Here is a 27,442-nt window from a genome sequence, read left to right as displayed (position 1 = left end):
ATTTCCTGACCTAATGGTCAATAAATGGCACAACCACCATGCAGGACAGCACACTTCCACTGCTAATTACACTCCGCTCTCTTCTGCTTTAACATTAGTCAGAACTCCACAACTCCCAAGCATGTATTTTGGCTGAGGAGGCACCCTAAAATATAATGACGTTCAAATGGCTCCAGAGCAGAGGATGGTTCTCCCCTTCCTGACACTGCAGCCATTTACCACAGCCCCTCGTGTTGTGGTGAGCTTTGACCACAGGAGTCTTTGTACCGCTACTTCACAGCTGTGATCTTGCCACAGCTATAAATTATAATGTAAATATCTGATACGCAGCCACCCAAGGGGTCACAACCCCCTGGCTGAGAACCTCTGCTCTAGAGGACCTTGCTCACTGGCTTCCTTCGGCCACAGTTCCAGAGTACAGTGAAGAGCCTGGAAACAAGATAGCAGTATGGGCTGCTTTCTTCTGTTGTTATTTTGTGGTTGGAACAAGAGCTGTAGGTTTAAACTTCTCCTAGCTACACTCTACAGGGTTGGGGGGTGAACAGGTGTGAAAACAAGATGTGCTCAGAAGGACAGCTCTACGTTCAAGCTTCAGGTCCAGCTTCAGTAGAGGCTGACCAAACAGTCAATGCTGACATTCTTTAAGAGACAGAAACCACAGCCTAGGCCACTGGGAGTCTTCTAAATCAGTGTGGCACACCTGACAATCCAGGCTTCATAACCGCACAGCAAAGCTGCATTTCTGAGAGCCCAGGAAAATGCCCACACTCCTGACAGGAGATTCAAACCCTGGCCTAAATCCTATGCTGGGCACAACACAGGCCAGAATTGGTAATTTGGGTCTAGCTCTATAGTTCCTTTATTTTCTAACGGTTTTTACATCCCTTTATTTTATTTCACACTAACTGATGCTCCAACACTGTTTCCCACCCACAAGCAGAGGTGATAGACAACAGTCCCTGCCTACACAAGGTACAGGTTTTAGAGATGACCTTTAACTGCTCTCTCCCCTCGCTGGAGAATAAACAAAGTTTGAGAACAGAAGTAAAAAGTCAAATGTCCTCCTCATCCCTGGTCTCCTCAGGGGAACTGCTGAAGTTCAAGGCCAGCCTAGTCCACACTCAGAAAACAACAAAGGGTCCTAACCAGCAAAAGCCACGTTCTCATTTGCTTTCTTCTGCTGTGATAAGCACTGTGGTTGAAAGCAACCTGGAGAGGACAGGGCTGTCTGGCTCACAAAGGAGGCAGGGACCCCACTTCCCAGCTGCCTCTGCCTCTGCCTCTGCCTCTGCCTCCCTCTTTTGCCCAGGAGCTTCTTACGCAACCTCAATTTGCAGTTAAGATGATGCCCATCAGACCAAAATAACCAGCACAAGCCATTGGCCACCCAATCTAAGGCCTCTTTCCGGAGGGCCTCCTCAGTCCCTCTCCCTAGCCTGAATCCCAGGATAGCAGCTGATGGTATCCCTGCTTACCTGAGCTCAGCCTCTCTGAGCAGGAGGACTGGGCCCCTCTCTCTGCTAGTCTCCTCTCCATGTCCCACCTTAAATGAGAGACGACAATTTAACGGGAAACTATGGGAAGCTAATGACAAACTGTATCCTTCCCACTGAGCTTCTGGTCAAACAGGACAGTAACAACTCAGGCCAGAGCTCACGCCAGCAGCACACAGAGGCGTGGTGGGCCTTCTGTTCTGAGCGCCTCTGCCACACTGAGGACCTGGCCTCCAAGGCATCTAACGACGGAAGGGAAAGTAAAATTAGCCCAGGGTGGAAGCCTCCTTCCCTGTATTTTAGGTGCTCCCCAAAACTGAGTTTAGGGGGGGTTATTTTCCACAAGCTGGAAACCGTCTGCCAACCTCCTTTCTGACAGTCAGAAGGAACTGCTTCTCTGTGGGAATTAAAAGCACTTTCCCAGCAGGAAGCTGGCTCTCTCCTGAAGAAACTTTTGTGCTAGCAGTGTTTAGGCCCCAGTAAGTTCCTTGAAGTGAGTATGGGAAACGTCTCAACATCTCTGACTCTCCGCCCCTTAGTAAAGCTTGACCAGATATGATCAGGCTAGAGTTATGGTCATAGATGCCTCTGATGAAACGCACATGGAAGCATTTCTTTTCCCTAAATACTTACACAGGTGCTGTTTAAATGGGGAACTTCAGAGCACAACCAAGTCAGCATTAAATGCCAGGTGACCAACAGCTACAGTTAAACATATTTTTATGTTTTGTTCTTTAATCATGTTTTTGTCCTAAGACCAGTTTAACCAATGATTTTAAGTGGGACTGGAAAGGCAGCCTGTCACCAAAGACTATGCATTGGGTATGGTTTCATTCCATAAAATGGACCAGAAGAGCCAAGTCTAGAGACTAAGAGTCCATCCAGAAGAGGAGGGAACAGAGAATCGTCGCTCTGTAGGAAAGCAAGGAACACCTGCAACAGAGATGGCCACCGGCCTCTGGGCTACGCTACACTTCACTGAGCCGTCACTGAAAGAGCTCCCTTCCAGCTAGACACGGGGACATACTAGTGACCGTGGCACTGAGGAAGTGGAGGCAGGGGGCAGGAGTGTGAGGCCTACCTAAGCTAACGTGAGAACTTGTCAAACACAGCAGACCCTGGGCTGCATGGACGAAGTGAAGCAGCATCCGTCACACTGGGGAAGAGGGCGGCCAAGATGGCTGGTCGGGGGTGTGGGTGGGCACAGAAAGCAGAAAGGGCTTGAGCTGATGGGAATGGACCTGAGCTCCTCTGGTGCACAGTGGTGTGGTGCACTGGGTAATGCTGGTGAACTGGAAACCTAAGACCGAGGAGCCCAGTGGAAATGTAGGCCGAGCCTAAAAATGGGGAGAATGGAGACCAAGAGCAGGTAAAATTAAATGTGCCGGGGGTGGGGGCCTGGGGGATGAGGGATAGGAGGTGGCAAGAAAAAAGAGGAAAGGTGGATTTACGCTGTCCAGACTGACAGCCTAGCTCCACCGGAGGCAGCACCGTTCGCCACACCTGGGTCACTTTTACTTTAAGACATGGCCATGGTGTGCGGTCACCCACAGCATGCCTTCTGCTGAGGGCAGCAACGGCCGGAGTCTTCCTACTCCTCAACTGTACAACAGGAAGTATGGGAAATACTAACCAGTCTTTTGCTAAAGAAAACAGCAGCACTGCTTCTCACTGGGAGCCCGAGGGCTGAGGGCAGGTCTGCTAACCTCAGCCACTTGGGAGGCTGTATCCCCAAACCAAGGCTTGCCTCGGCCACCAACTTGGTGAGACCTTGTCTCAAAACAAGTTCCAGACTGTGTGAGTCCAGGGGTGCTGGCGTGCCGAACTCCGCTGCCATGCAGAAGACTCCTAGAACCTCAGAAAAGAAGAGGAAATACAAAACTGAAGGGAATGCTGTAAGCGTTTCCCAAGTTGTCGTTGCCTGAGGTGTAGCTGACACACGCCCCTTCGCTGGGCACTGCACGCCAAAGTGTGAAGAGCCAGATGTGATCAGCACTGTTGGTCAAAACACAGGATCAGCCCGAGCACTTGAGTTCAGCGTCAGCACGCAGCTTTTCTGGTGGGCAAACTGGCCGCAATGGCAAAGAGCCAGAGCTCTAAGCATGAATCCAAGAGCCCGCTGGCCTGGCCTGCCTACTTTATAGGCAGAACAGCCATCTTTGCAACTGTGGGCTCCAATAACAGAGAGAGGGCTATGGCTTTTATGGTTTTGCCCAGGCTACCCTCTCAGGAGGGCTATGCTCGGTGTCCCACCAAAGGAACAGAAAATCTAGGCATCAGCTAATCCCCAGCAAACAGGAGGACACGAATGGCGAGAGCCGTGGAAAACTGCATTGTCAGAGAAGCCGTGGCATTCTGCTGCTCCCAGCAATCACCAGTCCTGACACAGTCCCCAGAGGGGCAACCGGAAGCTGCCTTTCTGCCAGCAAGCGACACCAGCAGTGACACTGTGTACTACTGCCTACTGCTGTTCTCAACACCTGCCTTACAGTGTGCTCGCCTGCGGCAAGTCCTTCCACGTTACAGATAACACAAACACACAGTGTCCCGCACTGACGTACACACACTCAAGCACTCTACTGAATCAAAACTTGTGAATTAGTAAAAATCCAAACTAATAAGCTTTAAGCACGTGTGCCATTCCTTTGGAAATATTTTGCGCACTAACAGATGATGAGCATTTGCAGTCCTCACAATGGCTTCTCATCTGCATCTTCTGCTTACACACACGTATTTACTGACACTCCCCCATCAGTCCCAACAGACACACTGGGCTCGGCTGCCACTCAGGAGCTGGGTGCTTGTGCTTTGGGGCGGAGCCCAGGGAGCCACATTCCTCTCTCTCGGACCAGCCCTCAGGTGGCATGCGGCTAGAAGGCTACAGTCTGAGGTGAGAATTGTTAGCTTAATGCTACACACGGTCTATGAGGCTCAGCCTCTCGAGGGTCCAAAGCCAGGGGGCTCAGAAAAAGGAAACACGCTACAGGCTTGGGGTACAAAAGGTTAGGTAAGCAACAGATCACAGCTATTGTCCAGCACCAGACGGGTACAGGACTGCTCTGAGTGCGAGGCCAACCTAGGTACATAGTCCCTTGACCATCCTGGGCTACCGTATACAACACTGACTCAAAACACCAAAGGAAAGAACAGAACAAATCAAGTAACGTAAGTGATTGCACTCTAAAAAGCACCCTAGAAACTGGGATGGAAAACTGCCGCCAGCCCAAAGCAGCCTCAGGTTAAACAGCGCATACCAGGCCAGGTTTAGACTCTGGCTCAAAATATCAGGAAAAAAATATTGTTATAAACCCATCTTAAACCTGAGGCTTTAATCCACCCATCTTAGTGTAAAGGACTGAGTTTCTACAGAGCTGGCCGGTGGGCGAGCATACCAGCCAGGCCGTGGAGCCCGGGAAGCTGGTGTTCTATCTCCAGACCAGGCTCGCACCGTGCAGAGGCACCCACTGATGGCTCCCAGGGAAGCAAGCCTCTGAAAGCTCACCTGGGCACAGACATGCGCACCACAGTCAAGGGCATGTTACTAGAAACGGAGGCCAGCAGCCAGTGAGAGCTGGCTGCAGGACGGCACAACACGGCTCCCACAGAACCGTCTCCAAACACCACACAGGCAGGTAGGTGTGCCAGCATAATGGGCGCTTCCACCTCTGGAAGGGCCAAGGGTGAACACATCTATAGGGGAAGAAATCCACGTGAAGGGTGTTCCTCCCAGTCCACGGTGGTCAGCGCCTCCATTCTATCTGCATCTCACTGGACTCTACAGACGCGGAACATCACATCCCAGCAGATGTCAGACTAGCTACTGTGAACTCATTTACCACCAACACTCAGTAGAGTATGTGGGGTGAGGGACAGATAATTTATTTGCTAATGATACTGTAATTATAACAGCATTTCTAGGGGTGCTGAAGATGTAGCCGATGGCCCCGGGCATGCCAGGTGAGCGCCCCACCCCAGAGCTGTACTCCAAGCAGAGGTATGACTGCTTGAAAGGTCCATGGCCAGCAGGAAGAGGAGGTGTGCAGGGCCCCTGCTGAGAGCCGCACAGGCGGGGCAGAGACGCAGCGGAGGCCAGAGGGCACAGGGCACAGCCCGGGGCCTCCGAACCCAGCCGCTGCTGTCTTCACAGCACTTCTCCCAACCCATCACTGAGTAAGACAGGCTTGCTCGCTGTGCAAGCAGGCACTCCTGAGGGTGCACAGGGTTAGATGAAGTCCGCTTTAGGGCACCTTGGACCCCAAGCACCAAGACGTCTTCTCCCAGTGCTGGCAGCAAAATGGCCAGGCTCGGGTCAGCTTCCGGTCCAGGCCAAGAGCTTCTGTCCTGTCGTGGTGGTGACTCCTGAGGCCCTGCTTCTCCTGGTCTCTATCATCAACCAAATTAGGATGCTCAAACTAGACTCAGTGGGCCTTCGGAGCACTGACTACAACTGCCATGAGGGAGGGGTCCAGGACAGATGGGGAAACATTCCCATTTTTAAAGCAAATGGTAGACTGGCTCTGCCAGGAACCGGGACATGTGGGGGGAGCCGTGGGGGATCCCTGCACTAGAAACGGCTCCCCCAAAACAGGTGGACAGAGGGTACAGCTCCCCCAAGAAGGCACAAAAAAGGGGCAGAGGTGAGGGGTGGGGTGCCAGGCCCCAGAGCTGTCTGGGGAGTACGCCTCAAGCTTGCTTATCTCCCCCCGCCCCGAAAGGCGGCAAACGGAAGCAGACACAAATTTGAAAGGAGAACCCTGCTCCCCACTCCCCTCACCCGAGAAACAAGTGCGTGTCCTGCCTGCTCCCTCCCTGGAGCCACATTCCCGGGGAGTCCCACACAGCCCGTGCCCCACCAATCACGAGCAGCTAAACGTACAACTTGTCGTTGTTCTGCAGGAAGTGTGCCAAGTCTGTAGGGCTCACGCTCTGGAGGCTGCAGTAGTGTGTGTGGCTGTGTGTGAAGGAGGACATTCCTTACTGTGAACGGCCAGGCAAACGGGAAGGCCCAGCATGGACATGGGTGACCTGTGTAAGACACCCACAGACCAGAAGGCTGGTGCCAGGTGCTGGGAATCTGTGCAACAGCCAGCCTGGAGTGGAGGGCACGCCCAGCCGCAGAGAGTGGGTGCTGGTGTCAAGAGAAGCTGTGCACAAGGGCAGCCAGACACCTGTGGCGCCAGGGAAGGGTGGTGGGCAGTGTTTACCCACGTGTGTGCATGAGACAGAGGTCAACCTCAAGTGTTGCTCCTCAGGCACAATCCTCCTTTAGAACGACACAAACAACAGAGGAAGCCGGGCCGGAGAGAGGCTCAGCAGTTTAAACACGTTTGTTCTTGTGGAGAACCTGGGTTCGGTTCCCGGCACCCAGACGGTGACTTACAATTGTAATTGTCCAATTCCAGAGGATCTGACACCCTCATCTGACCTCAGGGCACCAGGCACACGTTACACATACATCCCTACACGAAATGTACTCAGACACAGAAAATAAAACACATCAAAAAGAAATGATTTTTAATTTTTAAGAGAACTGATTTTTATTACATTACTTTCTGTGTGACGTGTGTGTGTGTGCATGTGTGTGTGTGATGGCAAAGTCCCCTCCTTCCACTATGTGGGGCTCAAGGATTAAACTCAGGCCAGGCAGCTGGGCTGCAGGCACCTTCCCATGAACAGTCTTCTAGCTCACTGGCCCCACCTTATGTGAGGGTCTCACGCTAGCCTGGAGCTCACTGATGGGGCTAGGCTGTCCTGCCAGTCCCATCAGCCCGTCTGTCTGTCTCCACCTCACAGAACTGCATACCAGTAAAGAGCAGCACTCATGGCTCCACTGTGTGCGCTCCAGGAATCGGGTGGGTTCCCGTGCTGGCAGAGTGGACACTGACTGACTGGGCTAGCCCAGCTCAGGTCCTCATGCTGGCAGACACTGACTGACGGGGCTAGGCCAGCCCCAGCACTCACTCCTAAACCAAGCCAGCTCCCCATAGGCTCCAGCCTACTCCATTTGTGCCAAGGTGCTGCTGCGGCTTGCCAGCCGCTCACAGAGCCGGTAAGGGCAGAGCTGGTCAGGGCTCAGGTCCTGCCAAATCCTGTAACTCCTTCTCCCAGCAAAGTGCTCCACTGGCACAAGAAGGGGCACTTGGGGCAAATTTAGGAGTAATTATTATAGACATAAGCTGATTAGCCCTCCCCAACCCGGACGGCACACCGGACTACACCAGCCAGGGTGTTTTGGAGACTGTCCAGGTAAGCTCCGCCCACAGGGCCCAGGCAAAGCAGAGGAGGAATGCTAGCGGCCGGGCTGCTCAGTGACCGACTGTAGTGTCCCTGTCCCCAACATCCGCAGTCTCCTACAGCCCAAAGGCTGCAAACGCGTCCACTCTGCCCCGAGTGCGGGGACAAAAAGCTGTGCCCCCACACTTGGCTTCAACACGCCTTACATTAGCTCCCAAATGAGCCTCTGCCTCCGCTGGTGCCACTGGCCCGGGCTGTCCCACCTGCAGGGCAGGGCCCACAGCTCAGTGTCAGGATGTCAGTGTTTACACACACTCATTCCTCCCAGGAACTTCAGGGTAGTTTCAGGGTAGGTTCCCGGTCTTCCCCAGACTCCAAGAAATCCACGACCAATTCTCTATCTGAAGAAGCATTAAATTCCTTTGGGCAGGGAAAGCTGGCGTTCCATGTTGTCTTCCCCTTCAAGGGGATGGCATATCCATTCCCCATCATCTATGTCTTGCTGCAAATTCTTAACATTTTACGTGGTGTGTGTGTGTGTGTGTGTGTGTGTGTGTTCACACATGCCCGCACATTCGCGCCAGGGCATCTGTGGAAATTCAAAGAGAAAACTTGTGGGTTGGCAAGAGGATGCAGCAGGTAAATTCAATGGCCACCAAGCCCAATGACTGGGTTCAATTCCTGTGACCTAAATGGTCAAGAGATTGGCGTTCCCACAGTTGACCTCTGACCTCTCTATATGTGCTGAGATGCAGACACTGCCTCACACACAAAATTTTTAAAAGAAAGCCTGTGAAAGCAGTTCTCTCCTCCACCACAAAGGTGTCAGGGACTGAACTCTTGGAAGCCTGGCTGACCAGCCAGCACACTACCCACTGAGCTATACCACCAGCCCCGCCACGGGCTCTCCCACACACTGGCAGCCACCCTCCTCATCAGACATACCCCTTCCTGGTTAAATATATATATATATATTTTTTTTTTGGTTAAATATATTTCTAATTATTTGTTTCACTCTGCAATTTCTCACATCAGTTGGATCATCCCAAGTATACATGAAAACTAATGTCTATATATTGTCTTTAGGCACTTTTCAAAATAATTTATTTCTAAAATGATGGAAAAGGTTATTTTAAGTACATAACCCCTTTGAAAATACAAATAATTTGATCTTTCCATTTCTTATTAAGTCAGAACCTTGAAATCAATAGTGACTATCAGCTCATTCAAGAGTCACCCTGAGTTTGCCTCAGTGAGAACGGCTTTGCTCCTTCACCATCTAGCCAAGTGCCTGCTGCTCGTTTGGGCACTCAGTCACTTCCATCTGCTCTGGTTTTGCTCTGATACTAACAGGCGTGATCAAAACATTTACAAGCTTTATGAAAATAGCTAACAGCTCTCCTCCTTTCATCCCCCTAACTTGTGCATCCTCCATGCACTCATGGAATAGTCTTAGTCTTTAATGTATTTAAAATATGCTCCTTATTTGCAGTTGGAACAGGGGAGGTACTGTTTGGTTTCAGACAGGGTCTTGTTGTTTAGTCCAGGCTGGTCTTGAACTCACAATTTTCCCATCTCTGGCTCTAGCTCCTGAATGCTGGCTTCCAAGCACAGACCCAGGCTTCCTGGTTCTCATTTGCCAGTATTTAACCGACAGCATGGCTCCCATCTTTGTCAGGATATTTTCCATGCCCATGGCATCGACTCAGTTCTGTGGTTACATTATGCTCATAATAATATATAAAAAAAAATCTGTCCTCTAAAGACTGCCTATAAAATCACGTAGTCCTGCTGCTCTGGAACAAAGGAGTATGGGTGAACTCACCCTGGAGAAATGAGAGGCTTAGTTGATAGGAATTTATATACATGGCTGCTTCGGGCTGGCATGAGAACCTGGAAGCATCTCACATGTCTATAAACAGAGACTAAATAGATTACGGCCTCTCTAAACCCCGAGTTCCTTGGATTGCTGTCTGCAAGTCTGAACGGAGTCTGTAATATGCCGGAAATGCAGCCATGCACACACGTGTGCACACTCGCACACAAGTGGACTGCTCGTCTGTGGCAGAAGGCGGCTGCCCTGGTGAGGGTGGCCCTGCTGCCGTGCTGAGGCGGCTGCCCTGGTGAGGGCGGCCCTGCTGCCGTGCTGAGGCGGCTGCCCTAGTGAGGGCGGCCCTGCTGCCGTGCTGAGGCGGCTGCCCTGGTGAGGGCGGCTGCCCTGGTGAGGGCGGCTGCCCTGGTGAGGGCGGCCCTGCTGCCGTGCTGAGGCGGCTGCCCTGGTGAGGAGGCTGCCCTGGTGAGGGCGGCCCTGCTGCCGTGCTGAGGCAGCTGCCCTGGTGAGGGGGACTGCCCTGGTGAGGGCGGCTGCCCTGGTGAGGGCGGCCCTGCTGCCGTGCTGAGGCGGCTGCCCTGGTGAGGGCGGCCCTGCTGCCGTGCTGAGGCGGCTGCCGCGTCTGAAGGAGTCAGCACACACCGGCTGCCACTCCCACCCAATGGTCACCTCACACCGGTGTTGGGATCCGGGGACTTTGCTCACACCCGGGGAATGTCAGCCTTGTTGTAGTCCCGTCTGTCGAGGTCTTCTCGGCCTTAGCTGAAAGTCAGTGACACCCAAGGAGAACGGATGCTACCGTCACGTGGCCTCACGAGGAAAAGGTTGTCCTGCTGCTCTCGGGGCACAGAGGTCAGACCTGGGAGCTCACACAGACTCTAGTCCAGACTCAGCAAGCCCCCAGGAAACAAGACTCACAAACAGCAACCATCGAAACACACATGGGAGATAGAAAACAAAGCCGTGAGCAAAACAAACGCAGACGGGTTGGGGCGGCACCAGCCGCCTTCCAGGCAACACTGCTCCGTGGCACACCTTCGTGATTTTAACAGAAGAGCAGCCGGCCACCATCCTTAGCAGGCGTAAGCAGGCAGGACAGTGGCGCCAAGCACAGCACACTGCTGCTAGGCGCAGAAGTTCATCCTCTCAGCCTGCAACCCGGGGCCTCCTGCGCTCTGACTTCACACGTAATCGTAACCCCTGCCCACAGACCTCTACTGCGCCCTTCCTCCCACACCTGGCTACTCTGGGTGTTCCTGACAGGCAGACTCCTACCACAGCTGTCATTCTTCTGGGACTGCCTTACACCAAGCACCACAGTGTTTTCAGGGTTCACCTTTTCTTTTCACAGCTGTGTAATACTCCATCTGTCACATACATCCACACGCTCCTTATCCATTCATCTGTGGATGGATGTTTGGGTTGCTTCTCGGCTATGGCCATTGCCAATGGTGCCGTTAGGAACACATGTGTGCAAATGTCTCTTCATAATCACCTTTCGGTTCTTTGGAGCATCACCTACCCCTCCAGAGTGAGATTAAAAACCTTAGTTTCGGAAGGCCTGCTACTGTGCTTTTGCCAACAACTGGACCAGTCCTGGCAGCAGCAGCACACACTCATCACAGGACCATCACGATCCAGTTTGGTCCTGTTGGGGTCTTTCCATAGTGACTATCCTAATGGGAGCGAGCGGCCCTCCTCCCACCTTCAGCTTGTCCTTCTCACGTAAGCAGCAATGCTCTGGGGTGCTCACGAAGCCAGCTGGAGAATGCAGGATGGACAGCAGCAAGGACTTGTTTGTTCAGCGTGACAGCTACACTGGTGCACAAGAACTTGCCAGGGCCAAAGTGAACATCCAGAACAGAGCAGGCCTGGCTGGGGTGCTGGGTGGTGCCCACAGGCTGGCCCCCTGCTGCAGGTACAGTTGTGGTGAGAGAGAGCAGCCCAGAATTCCCTCACTTCCACCAGATGAACACCGCTGGCGTTTTCTCTCGCCCCAGTATGGCCTAATGTCAGCTCTCAATTGTTACCCAGACATGGGACTGAAAGGGTTTGGTCTTCAGTGGCCGGGTGGCACAGCCTGCAGTCTTACCCCTTGGGAGCTTGAGAGAGAACACTGTAAGTTTAAGACCGGCCTGATCTACATAGCAAGACTCTCCGAGGAAAAAGGCATCTCTTCATGTTCAAAATTGACAACAGCAGAAAGAGTTGCAGCGAGAAACTGGCCTGCCCACTTTTCAAATGATTTGAAAAATTAAGTTTAACTTAACTTACAACTTTTTAAAATAGACGTTACACATGTGGAGTGAATTATACCCTTCCAAATAAAAAGCCCCAATTGGATCTGACTAGGAAACGAAGTCTTAGTCCCAGATGACCAAGGAGGCCCACAGGCCTTCCCTCAACGTTGCTGCATTCTCAGCTAAAAGGGAAAGTGACAGAAACTTGCACAGCAAGAAAATCTTGTAAAGATGAGGGAGAGATTGGGGTGACGCCCACGACCCTCAGTATGTTAGTGAAAGCAAAATCCCTGAGAAAACAACCCGGGAAAGAAGGCCAAGGAGAGGGCTCAGCAGGTTCAGGCACAGCTGCCAACCTGAGCTCAGAAAACCCGGATTCCGGAGCTGCCCTTGCACCTCTACATGTGCTGGTTTGAAAAAGAGGGACCCATGGGCTCGTGTGTGTGTCTGTGTGTGTGTGAATGCTTAGTCACCAGGAAGTGGACTGTGGAGAAGGGGCAGGAGGTGTGCCTTATTGGAGGAGGCTTGTCACTGGAGTGGGATTTGAAGTTTCAAAAGCCCATGCCAGGCCCAGCATCTGTCTGTTCCCCGTTCCCCTGTTGTGTCCATGCCTGCCTTCCAATAAGAGGTGAGCTCTCAGTTCCCTGCCTGCCTCCCACCACGATGATCATAGACTAACCCTATAAAATTGAAAGCAAGCCCCAACTAAATGCTAAGTGTGAGTGTGTGTGTGTGTGTGTGTGTGTGTGTGTCTTACTTGCTGTGCCACTGTTATGAAGAGACACAGTGACCAAGGCTCACAATGACCTAGCTGACTGGATTAAGTACTTGCAGAAAACATCTGTTTGGTTGGCATCTCTGGCTGCCCTCCCTACCCCACACCATCTATAAACCCTCCTTTTCTCTCCAACCCTGGCCCCTTGGAGAAAAGTGGCCCCCAGTGCAGAAGATGGGTCTAGGCATGTATACTGATCATGGCCTCCTGCAATCGACTTAGAACACTGGCGGATTTTTGTTGGACCACTGCGTAACTTCTCCACCTTATCAAAGCTAACAACTGTATTTGGGGCCAAGTCCATGCCCTAGAGGAGGCCACGGCCACGATGTCCTGCCTCTGGCGGCCAAACAGACTCAGGGGCACTGTACAGCAACTGGGACATTCCGCTCCAGTTCTCCTGAAGGCCCCAGCGAGGGGCTTGGGGCGGGGGGAGAACCGGGATCCTCCCCACCCCACGCCAGGACGTTCCCCATTCCAAAGCAAGGACGCCCCCAACCTGGTGGCAGTCTCCCCTGTTCCAAAGGCTTGCCCTAGTAAGGGACCCCTCATTCTCATCTGCTTATTTTTTTTTCTTTTTATTCCCTGCCTCCTTCACCTTTTCCAGGGTAACGGTCAGTCAGATGATTCTTCTCCCAAACCTCGGCTGACACAGACCCGCCAACTCCCAAACCCTCTCCAGCACAGAGCAGCCAGGTATGAATTCGGTGTCCACATACCAAAAAGGTCAGGATGGCCGGCTGGCACCTCCTGGGGCTCTCCCATACTCCACATCCTCCTGCAAACCCCACTTTCTCTCTCCAGAAAGCCTCCACATTCCTGAGGACCACCACAGACCCCTCACATGGAGCCACCAGCCCCCCAAGTCCGGCAGCTGGCAGACATCTTGCTTCGCCAACAATCATTAAAGCCCCGCCCACCACAGTCAGTGAGGCTTTCTCTGGCCTGGTCCTCAGAGGCTGCCGACCTCACCCAGGAGCTTCAGTCTCCAAATAAACCTGCCCTTCATACTTTTAATCTGGCTTGGATTGGCTTATTTCTTTGGCAGAGATAACCTATCACAAACAAACAGCCTGAGCTTGAGAAAGGAAGGAGGAAAGGTGACAGTGGGGCCATGGTGGCAAGAGTGTCACTTTACACACACAGGAGCTCTGAGCTTCTCTATTTTCTCACTTTTCTATTCAGTCCGGGAGCCCAGACCACAGGAGGGAGCCACCCGGACTCAGGATTGGTCCTCCTGCCCCCTTTGTAAATGGCTCTGGAAGACTCTTCAAAGACAGAACCAGAGCTGGGTCTTCTGGGTGACTCTAAAGGTGGTCAGGACTAACCACTAGGGCCAGCAAAGCCGCAGAAGCCGGTAAGGGCATGGAAGCTCCTCCCCACAACCCGAAGGAGGAACCCACACTATGGGTTGCACAGAAGACCAGTCTGTAGCACCGAAACCGTCAAATTAGTGACCCTTGGTTGGCAGCCATGAAGACTAATTAATACACGGTCCGTCCACGAAGGCCAAATTAGGCCACTTCTCAATTGATGTGCCCAAAGAAAGGGGGGCACAACTCAAGCCTCACCTCAATGACACACTGGAAAGAAGGTGCCAGAAGGGTCCCGTGGATGGAGGACACAGAGAAAAGGTCTGTGTTTTCATCCAGTACCCTGTGTCCTGCCAAGCAAGGCCCAGAACAAAACCAGCTCTTCTAGGCCCCAAAGGACGGTGTTCCTGAGGCAGACTAAGGAGCAAAATAAATGTGGAAGCTGAGCCACGTGGCTCATGCCCACTGAAAGGCTCTCTCTAAGGAGCCCTAGGTTGGCAGGGCGCAAAGGGATGCTGACAGCATCTTGGTTTCTACTGAACCAGTTTTCTGAAGAAAACCAGAACTTTATTTTGGCGCCTGTATGCCCCTTCCAGAGCTTTCAAAGAGAAGCCTGATGGGAGAAAAGTCCACCTGACAGAAACTGTCTGGAAAAGAAGGTCAATGTTGTATAAATTTGCTGTGAGGCTGAAACATTGCATTCTGCAGGAAAGCTCCTTAACCAGGTAGCTAAACAACTCAAAACAGCGTCAGGAAGTCCCTGAAACTGACTAGATTCTCTAGGTCCCTCCCTGCCAGAATAAGAAGCTAAAGACTCTCAAGAAGGAAAGAGGAAGGAGGGAGATGAGGAGGAGGAAGAGGAGGAGGAAGGAGGAAGAGGAGGAGGGAGAAGAGGAGGAAGGAGGAAGAGGAGGAGGAAAAGGATGAGGAAAAAGAGGAAGGAGGAAGAGGAGGAGGAAGGAGGAAGAGGGGGAGGGAGAGGAGGAGGAAGGAGGAGGAAGGAAGAAGAGGAGGAGGAAAAGGATAAGGAAGAGGAAGGAGGAAGGAGGAAGGAGGGAGAGGAGGAGGAAGGAGGGAGAGGAGGAGGAGGAAGAAGGAAGAGGAGGAAGAAGAGCAGGAAGAGGAGGAAAAAGAACAACAACTTATAAAAGAACTGAGACCAGATCAGCTATCTGGAAGAAACGAAGCTGGCCAAGCTGCCTGGAAGAGCTAAGCCCAGGCAGCCAGACGGACACTCGCATTCCGCTGAGCCGCTGCAGATGTGCAGTGCTCCAGGCCCCAGCTTTGAGTTGGGTGGGCTTGGCGGGTGCCGTTGTCTCTGAGTCTTTTCTGCTCCTGTAAGGGACCCCAGGAAGACTTACGGCTCGCCAAGTTAGACTTTGGTGATGCCTGTACTTCGGTCTCCCTAGAAAGCTCTGTCACACAGCAGCCAGCGAACTGCTCAGCTGGAGCTACCTAGATGGCAGTGCCCTGCCCTGGCACCACAGGCCACCGCCCCAGCTTTCAGGCAGGTGGAGCTTGAGACCGCCTGACAATTCTGAAAACACTCGCCTCCTGTGTCCAGATCAAAGGCAACTGAAACTTCACCCTCATTTGACTGTGGACAGAAATCCATACAGATGAGCTACAGTGACCTATGGGATAGCTCATATTTCAAGTGGTTTCCACTGAAATCCATGACAAGCAACGTAACACAGCCATGAACACAATCCTTGGAAAGTTCTGCAATGAAGCATTTCCCATCTCCGTCTTCACTCAAGTCTGACACACCAAAGTCAGTGGTTTCTGGGGTGATGAGGATATTTAAAGGTGAAGGATTAACCTCTAAATGTTGAATTTAATAACCAACCTCTACTTGCTATGTCCAGAGTCATCTCTGTAGTCAGGAGGCTGAAGCAGGAGACCTGAGTTCAAGGTCAGCATGGATCAGAGAATATGATCTTGTCTCAGAGTAATTTAGTAATAATACTAGGAGTGCCAGAGAGATGGCTCAGCTGTTCGAGTGCTGGCCCCCAAAGCTGAGGACCTGAGTTTGGTCTCCATACACGCCAGGCACAATTACACAGTCCCGTAATCCTGGCACTAGACACGTGGAGACAGAGCCAGGGCCTTGGTGGCTAGGGCAGCTGAATCTCCAAGCTCAGGGTAAGGCCCTGTCTCCAAAATTAAGGTGGAGAGGGATTGAGAAGACAAATGACATCAACCTCTGACGCCCACAGCCACAAAGACACATGAATACACACTCACACACACACACAAACACGTACACATAATGCTTCTTACCCGAGACATCAGCAATGTTCCTAACAGGTACAATTTCTCACATGCCACCTGTCTGTCAGCGGGGCCTGGTGAGCACGCAGCCACCCAGGCATACACTGAGCTGCGCACCTATGGTCTCCACACCCTCCATCCCATCCACTGACGTCACTTCCACCCCGGATTCCTCTCACCTCTGTTAGCACCCTGACATTCTACCTAGACACTCAGGTCCAGAGTGGCCTTGGTTAGTCACCAGCAGGCCAAGGCCACTCTTGCACAGACACCAGACTTCTCACAAGTACAGCTGACAGGTGTGCCAGCCCCATGGCTCCTATGGCCTCCGGCAGCAGGTCAAGTGCAGACTGAAGTACGGAGGACCCGGAGGCGGGGGGGATTCTGGCTCCTTCACATCTTCCTTGCACCCCACAAGAAGTCTTCCACTCCCCCACGCAGACCTCATAGATTAGCTGAAGAGAAAACAACTATTCCTTTCACCTGAAGGAAGACATCTGCCAGAGGCCTATGCCAGCTCCCCGCCCACTCACCAATAATGCCTGTCCTTTCTGTGGAGACTAGGTGTTATTTTTCCTCACCTTATCACTGGCAGAACCTTGCCTCTCATGTTGATAAATACCTTATGGAACCCAGATCATGTTCCCAAGGTCACAGTCCATAAACAAAACCAGAGTCCCGGAATCCCACTGGGCTCTCTAGTCCAACTTCCTGTTCCCATAAAGGAGGAAACACAATCTGAATGAAGCTCTTACAATTTCAAAGGCAGCGAGTTTTTAGAGCTGCTCCTTTCCACAGTCAGTCTGTCCACAGAAAACTCCCACTTGAGGAAATCATTCCATAGCCTCTTTAGGACTTACAGCCACCACGCCCAGGCAAGTGGTAAAGTAATAAAAATAATAAATAAGCATAAATAAATAAATAAGTAATAAATAAAAATAAGCAAAGGTTGAAACCCGGCAGGATTTAACAGTCCAACCTGCCTTCACATCTGCAAATCAAATAGCACCCCCTCAGCGAACACACAAAACCGACACCGTGACAGAGTCCTCAGGACCCTCGGACTGTCTGCATTTGTCCATTGTTCATGAGACAGATGCAGCTTCCTGTCAGACATCCCAACCCTAGAAAAATGGACATGTCTGGGGGCTCAGGAAACACAGCAAGATATCCACAAAGCAGAAATGCATGTTAAATTCTAGGGAAAAAAAAAATCCCCCTTGGTTTTATATTTTTCTTTTATTTGGGGTTTTTTTGAGACAGTTGTCACACAGTGAGGCAGGCCAAGGACTCTAGGCTGGCATCAGAAGCACAGCTCCCCAGGACCTCAGAGGGTCTGTCCACACACGGTCCTCCAGCTGCTCTGCAGGAGCAGGGCTTCAGCCATACCCTTGTCTCACAGGCCTTCCGAAAACCAGCAGGACATCTGACCACCATAGGTACTGCCACCACCTAGAGCAGGCTCCAGGCTGGTATGCCACAGCACAGGAAGAGGAACAGCCCGCCTGACATAAGCACGAGGGCAGGACCTCAGCCGGGCTACAGTGAACTGCTGGCCACAGCGAAGGGGACAGGCGCGCCTTCCTGACACTCCATTTTGGCGGCATACTCGGTCCTAAAGTCAGCCACACAGCTGGGAGCAATGTGAAGTGAGGACCCAGGGCCCCCAAACCCTTTCTCCCCATCGTCTTAGATCTAGCTGAGACAATTTATTCTTTTCATTTAAAGGAAGGAGAAGAAAACAAATCAACCCCCCAAACATTTTAATGTCAGAGTCGGACATCTTAAGTACCACCTATTCTTTTTATTTATTGGGCTCTACTAACTTTTTAAGGGAGAAAATAGCAAACAGCTGTTAGAACATGGCTATATTTCTGAGCTGTGTAACCAACGGGCTTTGATCATGAACAAAAACTGAAAAGTGAGCACGCAAGCATTCCAGGCCATTTAAATTCAGCTCTTTGCTCCTAAGGAGCCAGGAAGAAAGGTTAACAGTATTTATCAGGAATGATTCATGAAAAAAGAAAAACATTTTTTTTTTACTCCATTAAAATAGCCTTTCAGTTTAACCTCAGGAGACTAGACTCAGACAGGCCCCATTTATCATCCTACGTTAAATAACAGACAGAACCGACCAGGCAGAGCAGAGAGGACTTCGGCGCTATTTCAGAAAGCTGGCTAAAGAGCCAAGAGCAACACGGATAAGAAGAAAGAAACGTCTGGCTTGTTTCTAAGAGCCTGATGGACACGTGGAATTTTGCACACTTGCTCTCACCGAAGGCTGCTGCTAAGTCAGTGTGCGCGCTGGGCCTTGGCTTTAAAAGGCCAATCACGCTTCATGTAGGCCTACCCTGCTCCCCCAGGAGAGCCAGAAAGCACAGCAAAGCAGGGGCAGGCGCTCCCAGCATGGGTCTATCTCATCTCAGAGGGAGCAGGGGACACCAACAGGCTCATGGGCTGCCAGGGGGTCTCATTCCCCAAGACTGTGAAGAAATGGAAATGCGAACTCCATGAAAACCAAGACGCCAAAGACCTGATCCTGACAAAGATAAGACACTGAGCTTTCTAAGAGGGCAAATTTCTGCCTGTTCCTTTGACGGAGCCCAAGGAGCAGGACCATGGCTTTAAACTCCTGCATACCTCCACCAAGCCCTTTCCCAGCCAACAGCACAGAACAAGCACCCATTGATGAGCCACCCAGGTTTCTGCAAGGGTCAGAGTAATGAAAAGCCTGTTTCATCTCAAAGGTACCAAATTAAAAGCCTGATTCAACCACCAAAGGCCTGACTTCAGAATGTTCCTAATTGAGGCTCCAAAATAGCTTGATAGCTTGGACAATTTTGCTACCAACAAAAGAGAAAAGAAAAACTCAATGTGGTCTTTCTGTGATGTCAAAGGCCAGTGTAAAGGCCTCATATCCAGCTTCAACAAGCCTGTTGGGTTTTTTATCAGTGAGGTGTTGCTGGGAAAGTATGTGATTTATTTCAGTCTCCCCTCTCCCACAGCCGAGGGGCTCTGTGTGCCCCTCCACCCCTAAGCTGCACCTCCAAGACTGCCGAGGCCCTGGGCACGCCCTGCACCCACCTTCAGCATGACCCTTCCCTGCACACAGTGCCAGCCACAGCTCATCAGACCTTGCACATCTTAATTTGCTTTAATAAGTCCCGGGCCATGGTGGCACATCCCTGTGATCTCAGAAGCCAGGCAGAGAGACTTTGAATTGGAGGCTAGCTTGGGCTACATAGCTAGACTCTGTCTCAAGAAACAAACAAACAAACAGAGCCAACAGCAGCAACCATAACAGTCTACAGAGTGTCTGCCATCTTGCCGGAGAATTCCAAAACACAGTCACAGCAAGCTGGTCCTCAAGGAGGTCAGCATAGACCCCGTTTCCAAAGAGAAAGAACAAGTTTTGACACCTGGACCAGACAGCCTGTTCTGCAAACAAGGAAACTGAGTCTGGTCACCAGGGGCGTAGACTTTTAGTCAGGGCCAGATGGAAGGCAGAGGTTTCCAGGCTAATTACGGGAAGGACAAACCCTGTGAAGAACGGTGCTGCACTGTGATGGAGCCTGGCCAGGCAGTGCCTCTGGGTGGGATTTTACTGAACAGCCTGGATCTGGGAGTGTAGAGGCCTTGTGGGGAAGGGGGTGGCAACTGAAATAGGGACCTCCTGAAAGGCTAAGCCAGAGCTAAGGAAGGAAGATGAGGCAAATCTGCATGGCCGCCACCGGGGAAGGCACTGCCACATCCCTCATCTTCGTGTGGGCTGGCACCCAGCGCCTCCCAGGACTGCCTTCAGAGTCCAGTGCAAGAAGCGAAAGGAGGTATCAGCGTCCTCAAGTGTGGACGAGAGGTCCACATGCTGGTGAGCAAGGTCACGTCAGCACCCACATCACAGGGTCCCGAGCAGGCTGTGAGTGAGACACAGAACCTCGCCACTCCACTGCCACACTTAATCAGGCCAGCAAATCTCAATCTTCCATGGTACGCTATCGAAGAAGCTAACGCGACTGGCCCTGGTGGGAGAGTGCTATTGGGGGAGGGGGTCATGCCTCCAGTGCAGCCTCTGGGCCAGGGTCCTGCTGTCTCCCAGGCTCCCGGGGGGTCAAGACATTCATACCTTTGAGAGCCATGGAAAGCGTCTAAGGAAAGCAAGGAGCACGAGCCCAGGCTGATGTCATGCCCTGACCACCACAGAGGCTGAGCTCTGTCCATCGTCTGCACCACCACCGCTGCCCCACTGCCAGGCCTGCTCAGGAGGCCACGCCTGGCTCTCCTCCCTCCTCTGCCTTTCCAGCTCTCCCTACAGGGAGTGCAGGGAGAAGCTGCCATTTGCCGCTCCAGACATGCCGGGTGGAGCAGTGTTTGTTTACCAGAGGGGTCAAGGGAAACAGACCAACAAACCTTCTCAGGGTCCTCCACAGAAGGTACCCCTGGGGGAAGAGACTCCATGGCCTCCCAAGGCCTGGGACCCACGATGCCTTACAAAGGTGAGAAGAGAAAGCAGCATTATCAAGTCCTGAGGTGTGGCTTATCTGCACAGTGTTTCCAACATCAGAACGATGATACAGTCAAGAGCTTCCTGTAAATGTTGGTTCTGAACTTTCACTGTGAGAGAAAGCACCTAAAAAGACTGTCCAAATTCAACATGAAAGGGGCTCAGCCAGCCAGCCCCAGGTGGAAAAGCCGTGTCTACTGCCCTGGCTTTCCAAAAGGCTCGGAAAGGTTTCTTAGCTACATTAAAAAAAAAGGGAGGGTGGGGGGAAGGGAGGGAGACAGGGGGAGAGAAGAAGAGGCAGAGAGAGAGAGAAAGAAAGAAAGAAAGTTACCACCAAGAATATGGTTGCTTCATTGCACAGGAGCTAGTCAGTGAGCTTGCCTTTAAAATGGCTGCTTGCCGGCATCTGTATTTTAACAGAAAAGTAGTAAGAAAAGGCCCCGGGAGTATCAGCCCCCAGGGAAAGAGTGAGATCACTGAAGACAAACCCCCAGAGGAAGTTGCAGAGACTCCTGGCTGCATGCCCTGCTCATTTGCAGGACAAATGCTTGTGAGCAATGAGGAGATGCTCAGGCACGGTGCCCTGTCCTGCCCCTGTGGGAGAGAGGGACATTTCCAGGGTCAAACAGCCTTCTTGAGTTCTTAGCAAAAAGCTTTGAAGCACAGACAGTAGAGCAATTGTGGGGAGCTGATCTGGTCCCCACAATCCTGAAAGCCACTGTCCTTCCAGTCCTCGGGATGAGTGAATCATCGTGAGGCCTTGATGGCTTCCAGCTGTGGGGTGGCCTGGGCTCAAGCTGTTCTTAAAGATCCCAAGGCAGAGCTGTGGAGTCCGCTCCAGCCAGGGCACACCGATAGCCATCCACTTTTCTACAGCCAGTATAAGGAAGACATCTGTTGTCCATGGGCTGAGGAGACACTCTAACCCAAATAGGAAAAGACAAATAAAAAGACATGCTAAAAGTACTAAACTCTAACTGGAAAATAAATTACTGTAGCATTTCATTGGCAAATGTTTAATGAGCACCTACTGTCTTCCCAGTTACATGGGTGGGAGCATGGAGACCAGAAAGCAGGTCCTGATTCCAAGAAGCCAGCAGCTAGGAGGCAAAAGCATCTGAATGCCACAAACCCTACCATTAAACACAAAACAGCTGTAGGTATCTTAGGCACATATTTTTTTTTTTTTTTTTAATTTCATGAAGTAGTATTTACTGTTACCTCACTTCCAGGAGGAGAAAGCAGGGATTAAGAAGGTAAGAACATTGCCCAAGGGAGACAGAAACAAGGATCAGCAGGAGAGAGTGGAACTTTTACCCCAGAAGTGTGAAGTGTGGTTCCGCCTTGACAGCAACAAACAGGTCTGGGGAAAAAAAAAAGCCACTGCCTGAGGCCAGGAAGGGCACACAGGAGTTTCAGGAGGAATGGCAAAGGCTCCTTCCAGACACAGGAGATAGAAATGGAGAACAGCTATTAAAAATTATGAAGGTGCACACACCTGTACCCCAGCCCTCGGGAGGCAGGGGCAAGGGCATCTGAGGCCAGCCTGGTCTACAGAGCAAGCCCAGGACAACCAAGGCTGCACAGAGAAACCCTGTCTTGAAAACAAACAAACAAACAAACAAACAAAAATTACAAAGGTAACCGCTTTTGTGTGTGCATGTACACCCCTGAATGTGGGGGGCAGAGGGCCTCAGGGCTGTTCCTCAGCTGTCACCTACCTTTATCTTGAGACGGGGCCTTTCACTGGCCAGGAACTGCCCTAGCAGGCTAGGATGGATGGCCAGTGAACCAAAGTGGCCTGTCTCCAAGTCCTCGCTCAGTCTTGACATTCCACGGGTGCCATGAAAGGATGTTTTCTAAACCATGGGTTCTGGGAATCTGAGTCAGGTCTTGTGCTTGAGTTTTAAAAACTCAGCTACTTTTTTCGGCCCCCAAAATAACTTCAAAAGATGAAAATACATGCACTATCATAGTGCCCACACAGTCGCTACCCAACAGTGGCTGGGTCAGAAGTGAGCCTGCGGCCTGCAGGAGAGCACCATTCAACAGGGCACAGTGCTGGAGCTGGCTCCTGACAAGGCCCAAGAGGAAAGAGAAACTGAATACTTCACCAAACCAGTCTGGCAAGCACAGAGAACACTGGGGAGAGAGAAGCCCCCCCCCCCCCCCCCCCCCCGTGAAGGCAGACTCAGCGGGTGGCAGGTGCTTTCCCACAATTCCAGAAATTAGCAGCGTCTTTGTTCACTGGAATATGAAGTCCTAGCCAAGTCCTTGAAAGATGAATTCCTCAGGAAGGAAATTAAAAAGGTACAAAAGGCCATGTGCAATGTGTGATAAAACTGGTAGTTTAAAACAGCCATTCTGAGGTTTATCTTTCCCCAAGACACTTAATTTATACTCCCTGAACAACGCTCCGTAAAATAAATATAATTTACTGAATCATATCCCATAAATGATTAAATGACGGGTTAGCACCGACGATTAGGTTTCTGGCCCTGTAGCCAACAGAAATAACACACGACAGCCGGCACTCTAAAAGCAGGTGTGTGCCACAGGGCTGTCTCTGAGCCGGTTGCTGGGAGTTCAGCACTGACTTTCCTCCTCTAGTCAGTGACGGGCGCAGAAGGGGAACACAGACATGGGGTGTACCGAGGCCTCCCTGGCTGAAGTCGGGGTCGAGAACATCAGTCTCTGGTCCGGGGCCTCACCCGCTGTGGCCCACAGCTGCCATGGCGCCTCTCTCTAGCAACAGATGCTTGAGCAAGAAGCTGGAAGAGGCTGAGGCAGAGCTCTCAACAAGTAGTGGAGAGGCTAGGGGCCTCTGACAAAAAGGAGGCGAGGCCAGTGACTCCGCCCACCCCACGATTCCTTTCCTGACTGCCATGTGGGGTGTGTGTGTGTGTGTGTGTGTGTGTGTGTGTGTGTGTTCACAGCTGCCATGGGGAAAGCCTGGCTCAAGGCCTTCCCAACGCTCCATACAGGAAGGCCACGAGCTCAGCTGCCCCAGTTTCCTGCGTGGAAACACAGGTACTGGGTGCTGACGGCTTTTTCAGGGTGATATTCAGTGGATCCAGTGCATGCTCATACCCGTGAGAAAAGAACCGCCTGTGATGGCAACAAATTAGACCACGACCCACTTAGATGGCTGATCTTCCTTTCAATGAAAACGTTCACACATAGATTATGTGCCTTTAGATGTAATTATACCACTAATATATTCACCAGTCATACTACCTCAGACGTGATTTAGATACACAATGACATCTAGCAAGTAAACCCACATCGGAGCCCGTCACTTCACACCTGGCGGCTTGTGCACAGACAGATCTGAAAGCCAGATCCCTCAAGGTCAGGGTGGGTGAGCAAGGCCTCAAGGTCAGGGTGGGTGAGCAAGGTGGGAGTGACCTGAGGGGCCCACACCTGGGGACACCTCCACCAACCCCCGGCTTACCGGAACTTCAAAGGCTTCCTGGGTGTCATCCAGCATCTGGACTTTCACGGTCATAAGTTTTCCTGAAGGAGTGGGCGGCTTCTGCCCTCGTTCCAAGGTGCTGACACCCGAATTCTCCGGGGCCCCCAGACGTGACGCTGGGGTGGGCTTCTGCTCTATCTCTCCCATGATGGAAGCAGCTTATGCAGTATCTGCAGGAAACCAGAGAAGAGGAAACTATCAGAAGAAGGTAACTCAAGAGTGTTTCCTCCTGCTTCGAGAACCTCCCCAAACTACTGAAATGTCAAATTCAGGCATTCAGGTCTCTCTGCATATTGTCCGTTTGCACATTTGTACACTGTGTGTTGTATTCTTTCCTAGTTCAATGGTCAGCTCTTAATTACCCATGCTACAGACTTAGCTGTGCTGTGCTCTATCATTTCCTACCTCCACTGACGACAACTCTGCTGTTCACACCTTTAAAGTTGGGTGGGAAGATGCGAACAGGACCTGGGCTCTGTCATTAAAACCCCCTAATTATCCTGGAGGAACCTGGCCGCACAGTAAACAGTGTGGCCATTCTAAGGATGACAGGGTGACACAGAGGCTCCCCGGTTGAGAGGCGGAGGAAAGAAACAGAGAGAAGCCCCAGCTTTGCTCTCGGGTCCTGAACCCTGACGAGGACCTCACCACTCACTTCTTTATTACCCTCCAGCTAGCCCGTCCCCAAAGCCGCTGGACATCAATCTGACAAAGGTGCTTTCCTAAGAGCAAGCGACCCTCTTTCCCTGCTGCTGTCTCCTCCTACACAGTCTCAGACTCTCTGCCTGAACCCTCTTCCTTCAGCCAAAAGTTCTGCAACTGCTTTAGACTGCGTCATTTCCTGACCAGTGGGCGCAGAGTGTGGGTGCTGTCACCCACTCATGCTCAAGATGGCTGCTGCATGAGTGGCAGTCAGCAGGACGACACACAATGGCTGCATACTGTTGCTCCGGAGTGAGGTGTCAATTCAAGATCTAACAGTTAGGGGTAGGGAGGGCCTCTCTCCGGGGAGAGGGGGAACTGACCTCAGTCTGACCATAAACCTTGGATAACACACACAAAAAACCCAGGACATACAGATGGGAACAACACTCCAGGGAAGTGAACGGTGCCTTGTGGGAAGGTGGTGTGGGCCTAGAAAGATGGCTGCTGGAAAAGCCCTTGCCAGGCTCATCCCCAGCACTGAGGAAGCAAAGAGAGGAGGATCCCTGGAGCTCAGGCTAACCATCAGGGATCAGGGATCTCCAGGTTGAGAACCTGTCTCCAAAATAAGGTGGGAGCAACTGAGGAAGGCACCCCACACGGACCTTTGGCCTCCACACACACAGGCACATACAGAGGAAGGGCTGCTGGAGAAGGAAAGGCAGAAGAGGAAGCCAGGGGAAGGAGGTGGCAGGCTGGAAGGAGAATTCGTATCAAAACTGAACCGCTAAAGATGAATTTTGACAATGGGCTAGAACCCAGCTGTGGAGACCCTCCATGCCGGGAGGAGAGCTGTCTTTACCCTGGAGGCCGTGCAGAGCCACAAGGATGAGATCAGTGATACCACAGAAACACGACTTTAGAAAAATGGGCTGGAAGGTGACGCGTGACATGGGAAATAAGAGAGTGGGTCCAGGTGGCCTTGATGGCTTGCCCAGGAGCCGGAGACGAATGTCACAGGATGAGCCTACCTCTTCAGACAAAGTAACCCAGTGCTGCTCGTGGCCAGCGGATGATGCAAGGATGAAAACATGCATCAGAAGAGGGAGGAGTGGAGGTGACCCTGTCCTAGGCTTTCCTGGACGTACGGATAGACAGACACAGGCTCGGGGCACAGACCACCTTACGGACAAGTAAAAGTCATGGGTATAAAGAAGGTGATTACTGAACCCCTGAGGTAAAAGACTAACCCTGTCCCGTCACAAGGGTCATCGGAGGACAGGAAGTCAGAAGAATGGAGGGAGAACAGAGGCACTCAGTGACCGAGTTGGCCGAGGAGGGGGCCCGCAGAATCCCTGGGTGACAGTATGGAGCTGGTGTGAGTGCCGATCGCTGGGAACAGCTTTAGAAGCCTCATTCCAGCCCTCAGCCCTACCCTGCCTACAAACGCAGCTTTGCTTCTTCTCTCCAGAGATGACCATCTTCTTTCCCAAGATGCACGAGTGCTCTCCCGGCCCCATGGTGTCTAAGCCTCCAGGAGTCAGCGGCAGACAGGCCTGGTACCTGACCTCCTTTCTCTACAGCCCTCAGTGAGCCCGTTCCTCACTACTTCTGAGCACCGCTGTTTCCCAAGCGGGGTCAGTCACACTGTTTCTGTGCTCCCACTCGGACTGCTGAACTGAGAGAGCCCTGCTCAATTCACACGGAAACCCAGCCACAAGCTTCCCATCCTCAGCAAGCCCAGGGAACGCCGTGCGATGCTGGCAGGTCGTGAACCAGGAACCACAACCGACACCTGACATGCCACCTGACCGAGGAGCCACGGTGCAGCAGAGTCGCCTCCCGGTGAACTCCTAACTCACCGAAGCCTCGCACACGTCAGCTTTAACTGGGCTCTGGGCTCTTCTGTGCCCTCAACCCCTGGACGCCCTGAGAACAGGAAGAACAAGTCACCAGTACCTGGGCAGTCCACACCTAAGTAAGGAGCTTACAAAGCAACTCTATTCTTCACATTTCTCGAAACGTTACTTCAACTGAATAGAGGAACACAAGTTTTATCTGGCAGAGAAACAATGACAGAGTAGAGCTGTCGTGTCACAATATCCCTGCCTAAAGAGTTCCTCTTGGAATTTACCCAAAGAGCAATAAGGAGCTCAGCACAAAAATGCACACTCCTTTCCTGAGACAGCAGACAGACGTGGGATCCCAGGGTGGCAGACGTGAGTGAAGGTCAGACAGAGGAGATGCGAAATGCCTGGCTCTGTCCCACTGCGGGTCTCTGACTGATAGAAAGCCTGATTCTCCAAAGCATAAAGAATACCCCTAGCCACAACCCAGCAGGTGTTCTCAGAACAACAGGGGCTGATGTGCAGAACAGCTTCCCCGGGCACGGACAGGACAGAGTCAGGAGCCACAAGGAAGCCATGTGAAAGGACAGCCTGAGGCTGAGGCACGGAGGGAAGGATGAACCGGCCAGGCTCCACCTAAGTCTCGATCAGGCACACCCAGGAGGTGTCTAAGAACCCAGAGCAGCAGGGGCAGTGGCCTGGTGAGACTTCTGCAAACAGCCGCTGCTGAAAAACAAACAAGCGGCTAAGAGCTGCGATGCTGACAGGGCTGTGAGGAGAAGCAAGCGGCTGTGAGGAGAAGCCAGAGGAAGGACGG

At 52.0% G+C, this 27,442-nt stretch overlaps 1 protein-coding gene across 5 annotated transcripts in view; it reads right to left on the bottom strand.

Annotated features, from left to right (window-relative positions):
* Farp1 (FERM, ARH/RhoGEF and pleckstrin domain protein 1) overlaps positions 1-27,442 on the bottom strand; it is a 197,485-nt gene that overhangs the window by 121,983 nt on the left and 48,060 nt on the right. For all 5 annotated transcript variants that reach the window (XM_060391649.1, XM_021644638.2, XM_060391648.1 and 2 more), the window contains one exon: positions 24,116-24,306. In XM_060391649.1, the coding sequence (XP_060247632.1) occupies positions 24,116-24,283 (168 nt within the window). In that variant the 5' untranslated portion in view covers positions 24,284-24,306. The remainder of the gene's footprint in view (positions 1-24,115; positions 24,307-27,442) is intronic.

Source organism: Meriones unguiculatus, chromosome 9 (assembly GCF_030254825.1).
Source record: "Meriones unguiculatus strain TT.TT164.6M chromosome 9, Bangor_MerUng_6.1, whole genome shotgun sequence".
NCBI lineage: Eukaryota > Metazoa > Chordata > Mammalia > Rodentia > Muridae > Meriones > Meriones unguiculatus.
The sequence above is the reverse complement of the archived record's forward strand: the minus strand, read 5'-3'. Positions and strand labels throughout refer to the sequence as shown.